The sequence below is a fragment of the Poecilia latipinna genome, unplaced genomic scaffold (assembly GCF_001443285.1).
Source record: "Poecilia latipinna isolate Pla-1442-1.1 unplaced genomic scaffold, P_latipinna-1.0 Scaffold2214, whole genome shotgun sequence".
Lineage (NCBI taxonomy): Eukaryota > Metazoa > Chordata > Actinopteri > Cyprinodontiformes > Poeciliidae > Poecilia > Poecilia latipinna.
Window position 1 is genome coordinate 49,245 of NW_015114830.1, and position 9,431 is coordinate 58,675.

The 9,431-nt window shown below is 38.8% G+C and overlaps 1 protein-coding gene across 3 annotated transcripts in view; it reads right to left on the reverse strand.

The window, feature by feature from the left end:
* Nucleotides 1-3,013: 3,013 nt before the first annotated feature.
* tncb (tenascin Cb) overlaps nt 3,014-9,431 on the reverse strand; it is a 51,424-nt gene continuing 45,006 nt past the window's right edge. For all 3 annotated transcript variants that reach the window (XM_015017979.1, XM_015017978.1, XM_015017977.1), the window contains 4 exons: nt 7,932-8,028; nt 6,027-6,188; nt 4,335-4,498; nt 3,014-3,270 (listed from right to left, as the gene is read on the reverse strand). In XM_015017979.1, the coding sequence (XP_014873465.1) occupies nt 3,160-3,270; nt 4,335-4,498; nt 6,027-6,188; nt 7,932-8,028 (534 nt within the window). In that variant the 3' untranslated portion in view covers nt 3,014-3,159. The remainder of the gene's footprint in view (nt 3,271-4,334; nt 4,499-6,026; nt 6,189-7,931; nt 8,029-9,431) is intronic.

A 9,431-nucleotide genomic window follows, 5' to 3' on the forward strand; every position in this document is an offset into this window, starting at 1 on the left:
ATATCAGAAAAGTAACACTAAAATGAGTAATACTCACATGAAATTAAGGTATTTGCCATGAAATACCCTGATTTCTCTCTTTTTTTCTTTTTTGTCTTTCTTCGTTTCTTTGTTTCAAGAATAACACTGGAATCTCATTTTTTCAGGAACCTTATAACTAAGTGAAACATTAAATAAGTTGCCTATACACACTGGAGTTGTCTTTACTTCTGTTGATTATTATGGTTTTTTGCTAACAGTTGGTGAAAACATGACATTTAAAATAATTTCAGATCAAAAAAGAAATAATAATAATCACAATACAGGAATGTGGGTTATTTTAAAAGATACTTTCAATCTGACAAATAAGCCTCATCAGGAAGCACATTCAAAATTAATGCATGTGACTCTCTGAAAACCTGCATCTGACATTCACTTCCTATTAATTAAATCTAATATTATGGATATAAACCAGCACCACAGTTCTGGTTTATATAATAATTTAGAGGTAATATTTTAATTTTGTGATTCTAAATTCCAGTCACGTTAATAAGTGATACTCAAAAAGTGTGACAATTTTTTTTATTAAATATATCCTGGACATTTGAGCACTTTGCTGCTCTAAAACACACAGATCAGTACATAATACGCAATGTCAAGATATAAAGATATCAGTAATGACCTAAGTGAAGCAGCTGCTGCTCTTCATCAGTCTGAGAATGCTTATGCAATCTGAGGTTCTTTCGTCTAGAGAAAGAAAGAAGAGTTATGAAAATGGTTCCAGGAAATTCACCCCAGGGTCAGACCATGCAATAATGAGATCAGACTCGGCTGCATGTTGCATATTAAAACACATGACAGGACATGTAGAGAGTCAATAATCAGAATGACTTGTTTGGAAGCATTTCCAGGAGGTCTGCTCTGAAAAGGACTTAAGGCTTCTGGAGTGATATCCTTTAAACATATGAGATGAAAATTTGATCCATGGGGCCATGTTTGGAGAAACAAATATATGCCTGAACAATCACCTGCAGTCATGAGCTTTGGCGCCTTTCTGTTATCGAACCAACCCTGAATTCTGCTGTAAGCTAGAGTAAAATGTGAGATCATGTGTCAAACAGCTGAAGCTCAAACTGGGTCAGCTTTGTAAATAAAGCAGCAGGTCTGCAACTGAGTAGCTGAAAAAGAAAATAAAGTTACTTCAAGGCTGAAATACTGTGATTCTTTACTATCAGGAGAGTTAAAAGCCTTGAGTTGATCCAAAGCGGCTGGATCAAGAAGAGACATCAGATTTGAAACGTTCCTTCTCAAGTGTAAAACCCTTAATAATCAGATCCATCACAACATCGATCTGATTACTTTAGATGTTCTTGACAGAAATAAAAATGCTTCTACAAGCTATTTCATTATAAAGTGCATGTATTCCTTTTCCATTTAACTTTATCTTACAGGTTGGAAAATTATGTTTTTCACATAGATTGATTTTAAGATACTTTGCCATCTAGTAAAGATCAGATCTTAGTGGAACGTTTTTAAAGGTAGAAGCTCAGAATATGATACATCTCCATCTCTTGTCATTTTTAAGGGAATCTTAAGAGAAAAATCTGTGAATGATAGATAATTCTTAAATTATTAGTTTTCAAATTGTTCGTAAGTCTTGCTGACTCATCTATTTAATAATAGATTAAGTAGAATCTAAAAAATTTCTGGCCAGTTAAAGTTTTGTGAAGGTTATTTCTCATATGTTATGCCTTTTTGTGGCTTTACTTGGTTTCAGTAGTAAAAATGATCATGTTACCTGTCCTGCACTCTAAACTGCTGTTAATCGACAAGTTCCTACAAACTGTATTTGTGGGAGGGATTGTGATGTGTAGGTAAAATTGCAGAAATAAAAAAGCAGAACTTGAATCAAAAATCAAATTTGTCTTTCAACCAGACGGTTTTATTCTTTAACAGTTTACAGAGACACACCTGTAGTTCACCCGGTTCTAAACAGACGAAACAATCAAAACAAACTTAATTTACACAGGCATTCTTTAGAAGGTCAGTGGTTTAGTATCCTGCAAGAGCAGGAGGGGGCGTTGGGGTGATGGAAGGGTACAAAGATTAACTAGTTTACTAGTTTTGGCCGGTCCAAACACTAATCTTTTTTTTTTTTAATATCCAAAAGAATCATGGAGACTTTACTATGAACACTGAAATTTAATTAAAATTGGCCTTTTTAAAATGTTTACGTTTCAAGCATCACAAAAACATTCTCTTGATCCACATATAAGTACTATATTCACATTTTGCAAAAAAGATACAACAAAAAAAAATGTAATCACCGCTTGCCATTATATACTGAGTGATAGGTCCTGCCTCGGATTCATGATAGAAAAAAAAAAAACATATTTCTTCCTCTGTTCTTCAACTTGTTTTCAAACAGAATACTGTAGTTGCAGCGTGCCACCTGCAGGGGGCCAGGTCAGGAGCAGAAACGTTGTTGCCTTTCTTGAAAAAATGGGAGGAGACCTTTTTCATTGTTTTTTTTATTTATTTATGTATTTTTTGGCTGCTGGGGGAGGGAGTGGTAGCAGGTTCTCAGGGAGGAATGAAATGAAACTGATTTAGTTAACGTCACATGAAGACAAACAGATGTCGAGTCAGGTGAAGCTCTGTGTGGTCTGACAAATATCTGTTTTCTGATGTGTGAATCAGACATGAACAGTTTTATACAAGCAGCAGAATGAATCACCCAAACTGTGATGTAAACATACAGTTCTGTTGTGTAAGACTCCAGATGCATGAGCGTGATGAGAGCTGGTGTCGATGACTCTACACAACGTAATGCCCGAGTTGTTGGTGCACCTCCCCGCTAACGCAGCAGGATGACAGAGTGGGTTAGAAACTGCTGAGGTGGAGTTACTGTCTTTGGTGTGGGAGTAGACGCTATGTGGAAGGAAATTAAAATGCATTTTTTTTGCATTAACAACCATCTTTAACAGGCAGACCTGTGTGGGGTGGGTAATGGGGTGGGGAGGTACGCTGTGTTTGGAGGGGTCTTGTTGAAGGCTTTGGTTGCTGCAGGGTTGTTGTGTGTGGAGAACGTGTTGGACAGGTGGAGGGGCACACACAGATGTAGTGTTTTGTTGTTGATGATGATGGTTGTGGTGGTGGAGGCGGTGCTCTCCGGGTCATTTAAGACCGTTTCCTCCTTCCTTCCAGATTTCTGAAGTTGGACGGACGGATCTTCATCTCGGCAAACTCGATGGAGTGTTCGTGGCCTTTCCAGTGGAACCAGTTTACGCCCTGAGGAAGAAAGGGCAGGGTAGAGGGATGAGCAGGAACTGAGAGAAAGCAAAGTAGCTTAGTTTCTTTTACAGGTACATGTTTAGAGTAGTAGAAGACAAATTGCTAGGACAACTGTTAGTGCTTTGGCAGCCTCCGCTATCAGTTAGGAACTGCAATACATGCACACTGACATGTAAGGTGTTTAGAGAAGAGGTGACCTTGAAGAGAAGTCAGCCAGAATTTCTTGAAGACACCAATCCTCCTGAATGCTAAAAAAATTGCTAGACTGCCCACATACTCACACAAAACTGAGTAACATCCTGTTCTTAAACCACTGGGTCTACCATACTACCAGGCCACACTGTGGCTCCTCTAGAATTACTTCCCATAAGGCTTAGGAGTGGCTTCATGATCAATTTTGACAATTCTTTCAGAAAAGTATTTGTGACGTCAGACATTGACGTTGGGTCAGATTTATTAAATCTATTTGAGGTCAGGACTAAAGATGAACCTATCTACTTTTTTCGCTTACGATACTGAGCCAATACAGAAAAACAGCCGACCTTTCTTAAAACGTTTCTTGTTTTAAACACAGCCATAAATGTACTGAATCACACATTTATCTGACAATGCTGCACCAGTACAGCACAGTGAAACACACCAATAACTTCACAAGCTTGGTCAGACATGTGAAAACAAGACAACTTTAATCTGTTCTATCAGTGCAACCAGGAGTAGATGAGCCAATGTATAAATAAATAATAAAGGAACTAAAACTGACAAAAACAATAGGCTGTTAATCAAACATATAAAAAATTCACTGCAATTTCTGAACCATTTGAAAGAAGGTTTGTGGAATTAAGAATTCTAAATATAATGTAAAATTAGCATGACATCACTCAGAGCATAAAGCGTAGAGTTAGTCTGAATAGATCTGTCCTTATGGATCTGGTACATTGTCCCTAAACAGATTTCATTTTATTTTTGACTTTGTTTGACCTTTCTTTATATGAGTTAATTGAAAAAAAAATTAAATAAAATACAAACTCAATCTGTCTGTATTGAACTGAACCCTGCTGTACCTTGCTGTGGCTGTTGTCTCCATAGCGACCCATCAGGTTGACCCTGTGACAATTTTTGTACCAAAAGGCTCCCTTATAGGACAGAGCACAGTTGGTCACGGCAATGTCGTTGTCATGGTCATAGGTGGAGAATGGGCGGCCATGATGGTAGGTCATAGAGTCACCTAGGAAACACGCAGATTTTATAAGGAACACATACAATAACATGAAAGTATCTGAGCTGCTCCAGTAATAGATGGCATGTTAATCTGACGGCTCATCAGCTGTTCAGAGGACTTAAGCATTGTTCCTTAAGTATTGAAGCCAAAATAACAAGAGACAAAGGTGTCCGCTTTGCTGATCAGTAATCTTATCTGGTAAGTGCGTACTATGTATGTAAGCACTTTACGATTGTCAGTATGATGTTAACAGAATGATGTTTCAGGAGAAATGATTTGATTCCATTAAATCATATAGTTCAAATCAAATAGTTTAAATTTATTGCACCATTTCACAGCAAACATGCTCTTGAGGCACTTTGCAAAAAAAATCATTTAAATTTAATCAGTGGCAAAAATATACAACATAAGGCAACTGAAGCCTGGTGAACAGACAGTTGGGACAGAACACAGCATGGTGATGGAGATGTGGTTAAAAAGAGGTGATAAAGTTTAAAACAAAGAATCAAACAAAGTGAAGGTGTTTTTAGAATCTTCTCGAAAAACATAAAAAGTAGACTGCTGATGCCTCAAGTGATGGTGGTGTCTTTAATCTTTCGTTCTGCTGCTTTGTTTAACCTGTCAGACTGCACTCCTCTGTAGCCTGAGTTTGTCTCTGATTCAGTAGACAAACTCTCATTCACAACCACTCTGATATTTGTTGAGCCATTCCAATGATCTGTCTTTGATCTGTGACCCCAACACAGTGTTTTGCTGCCTGACTTTGAGACTATTCTGACTGTTTCTTCCTGACTGAAGTCTGGGCTCTCATGATCTGGAACCATTGTGATTAATTATAAGAAAATAAATAATTAACTGATATAAAACAGAAGTGGGCCCCGGGGCTAGAGCCTGGGCCCTATAAGATCTCTGTAACATCTAGCCCAGAGCATCGTTGTTGATCCCTCACTACAAACTAGACTGACTGGCCAAAACCCAATTTTTAATCAACTACAACCAGATACACCAGAATGACTTCAGCTGTTGACGGTAACAGTTAAATGCAGGCTGAAAATTTGGCTAAGCTGAAAGACTTGTTCAAAAATTTCGAAGAAGAAACCATTGCCTTGCACAAACAAGGAAAAAACACAAAGATAAAAAAAGGCCCAGAGTGTTCCTACGAATACAGCAGGAAGCAAAGTTTGTAGATAAAAGGAACAGCGACTGCGCCACCTGCTGGCAGATTAAGGACTGAAAAGGACCTGCAGCAGGACCTGCTGATAGGTGGAGCTGTGTACCTGCCATGCCATAATAACAGTGTTAAATCCTGCTGCCATAAATAAGTCTGTTAACTGGAGCATCAAATGTGGATTAACTTGCTATTAAAAATGCTTCAGTGTACAGTTGTCAAAAAATTCCTCACAAATTGGACTAGACGGTGGTTGGCCCAAAAATTCATGTCTGTTTTTAAGGAGAATCCGACTACCTGGCCTTCATAAGTGATGTAGAGACGTCAGAATAAATGGAAAGTGCAGTTGAAAGCCAGGAGCCCTACCTGCATTGCCACTGTATCCTCCGACATGGACTTTGTAGCGGGTCCGAGGTTCTGAGACAGAGAACCTGTCATACTGAGCGAAGGCCATCTCTCCTTTGTCTCTCAGGTCGACCCGCAGCTCGTACTGGCCTCCAGATGTGATCTTATGCAGGTTGGACAGACCTGAGGGAGGGAAGAGCATCTTACCAGAGTCAGTCACCGTGGGAACCAGACTGATGATGCTGGGTCCCTTCTTCTTTAAGCTCCTCCCTTTAAGCTCTTTCTACCTTCAGCATCATCTGTTCCTGTAACCACAATCCTCCTCTGTCGTCTTCCTGGTCTGCTGCTACACCATATTCAGCATCTTTGTCCAAGATGTTTACCACAACCAACATCCCATCTCCCCAAACTGACTCAGTCTTAACGTCACTAACTCTGTCCTTAAATTGCTCAGCTGTCATTCCTCATGTCCTCATTTCAGTGACTGTGATCTTGAGTATCACGTCCAGTCATGGTGTTAGTTTCTTCTTCTCCAACCCTTCCATCAGAACAGCTTCTACTGACATCATTCTCCATCACAGCTTACCTTTTGCCAATGATTACTTCGCCTGCCTCCATCCTGCCATCTTATAATCTGCATGTTGCTTTGATTGGTTGACCCAGGTACTTAAACTCATCCACCTTTAGTACCCCAGTTTCTTTTAGCCTCACCAGCTGCGTTTCCATTAACCATAGAATTACGGATCACGAGTCACGTGATGAACAGGCGGATGTTACTACTGGTGGAAAAGATGAAGGAAGGAACAGGAAGTACGATGACGGTTTGTTTTGTTGTTTTTTCAGACACCAGCGCTCTAACAGCATCGCACAGTTCATAAAAAGTGGTGTGTCATTCCAACATGTTGAATCCCTTACTACGATTTCCCCAAAACGCAGCATACGTAGCCACTTCCACGTATAAGGGTTTTGCTCCAACGTCTCCCTTGATTGGCTGATAGAGCATGACTGATTTATGAATATATGACATGATATGATTTCAATTCTTATTAATTTCATTTCTTATTTAATGAAAACACAGCAACTGCAAAACTGTGTTTTTTCAACATGAGTAGAATATCGACAAAGACTTGCTGACATCTGTATTGGAAATGCTGCTACTGTTCCACCTCTCTGTCTTAATCTAACATATGGACAGTTTCTTGATTTTACTTCTTATTTTCATTTTGTCTCCTCTCCAGAGGCTCTCTTCAGCAACCTACCGCCTCTCATTACACATTACAGCATCATCAGCGAACCTGGCCATCACCACAGCCAACAGGAAGATCAGGGTCCGAGCTGAGCCCTGAGGTAATCCTGCCTCTTAAAATCGACCCATGTGTGTCCCAGCACACACCTCTCCTCAGCCTCACTGTTATTTTGTCGTCCACCAGTCTTACATACCACTCTGTCACTCCTGACGTCGATATTCAGAAACATTATTCCTTTCTTGATATCCAGTGGTCTGCTATTTCTAGATCCATGAAGACACAGTGCAACTTTAGAATGTTGCTTCTCCATCAACATTGTAAAAAACATCAGATGTATCTTTGGGATCTGTGATGTCTGTTTATGGGACATAAAACCATAATTCTGCTTATTTATCATCACCTTTTTTCTTAAGAATGGAACCCCACAATGACTCACCATACATGGTTAAATTCTAGTTTGTAGAAAATACATTGCTGTACACTAGTGCTAAAAAATAGTGTAATTACATAACAGTAAAGCGCACACTTTATTATTATGCCATGACAAGACATCAGCAGCACATTGTAAGGAATTCCATTTTTAATTGACATCAGTCTTCTTGGAACAGATCTGATCACATGATTCAGCCCAAATCTCTAGGGAATGTAATTAATTTACTATTGATTTGCAATAACTTACCAAGCCAGAACTCATCGTTCATGTCACCAAAACCAGCCGTATAATTCTTCCAGTTGCGGAAGAACTCCAGTCTGCCACTCTGACGTCGCAGGAAAACCTGCAGAACAAACCCCGTATAAAAAAGGATGAACAACCTTTCAGGCATAACTGTTTTAATATCTGTGGTTTCTAAACAACAGCAGAGACAACGATAGCTCTCTAAGATGTTGGTATTTTGATCAGTTTGTCTGCGCGATCAGGGATTTGTGACGACCAATCCAGCAAATTTGTTTATCCTTGTTTTTTTTTGTTGTTTTTTTTTCACTCTGTGACTATTTTGGCCCTTCAATATTTCCTCATGATGTTCTTTGCTAATGATGCTATCTGTTTTGTAATTGCAGTTTTCATTCTGTCTGCTCTACTAGAAAACACCCACACAACATGACGCTGCCACCACCATGCATCACAGAGATGGCTGGCATATTTCCTTCGATTTCCTTCAAATGCAATGATGGTTACTATGACAAAATTTTGTTTCAATTTTATCAAATTACAAGACAAGACTTTGTCTCTGAGCATGTTTGAAAACTGGATTTTTATATGTTTTTCTGTTTTTCTTTCTGAGTGTCCTTCCAGCCAAAGTCATATCAACCAATCAACCTGAAGCTATGTGTTAATGCTGTTGAGTTTGCTGTTTGTTTGATTTTTTTTCTCTCTGACGTTTTATGCTGGATTCTGGTTCATTTTGAGAGAAGAAACAATAGAACCTGAATCCTGAAGTCCTGGGTGACTTCAGGATTCAGTCACATCCAAAAGAGGGGATTTTTAAAATGTTTCCTTTGACTGCAGAATCCACTTCTTAAAATGAATTTTGGGCCAAATCATAAAACTCTCCTACATAGGCACTGGAATATACCTTTATCACATTATTAGGTATTTGTCGTGTTTTTAATAATTGGGTAAGTCAAAAAAATCATGGTATGAGCATTGCAACATAGAGATTCCATATTGTGTACATGTTCATGCCACTGCTGCACAATCTGCACAAGAGCTACTCAAATAATCCAGAAGTGACCCAATGATTAGGTCACTCAATGTTATGCTACATTATGCAGATGCTCTGTCTGCACATATGAACACTCAGATCAACTTCTTCTGATTCATTCAGTGAATTCTTTATTTCATATGGAGGTACTCTAAGCAATACCTGAACTCCATAGGTCAGACAGGACTCAATTTGTTCATTTTTTTTCTTCCATTTTTTTCACCTTTTTAGATACACCAATTTTCATTTCATATAAGAAATGTAAATATTCCTAAATATTCTCAGCAACTGTTCAAGCACAAAACCTGAACAAAGATCCAACTAAAACCATTGAAAGGTGTTTCAGAACCCTGGAGAAAAATATTCCGAGACTAACGTATTTTCCGCACTATTAGGCACACCGGATTATAAGGCGCATAGAATAGACGTTACAGCTAGGGTTGCCACCGTCCCTTTGTTCCGTACTCTACAAATGT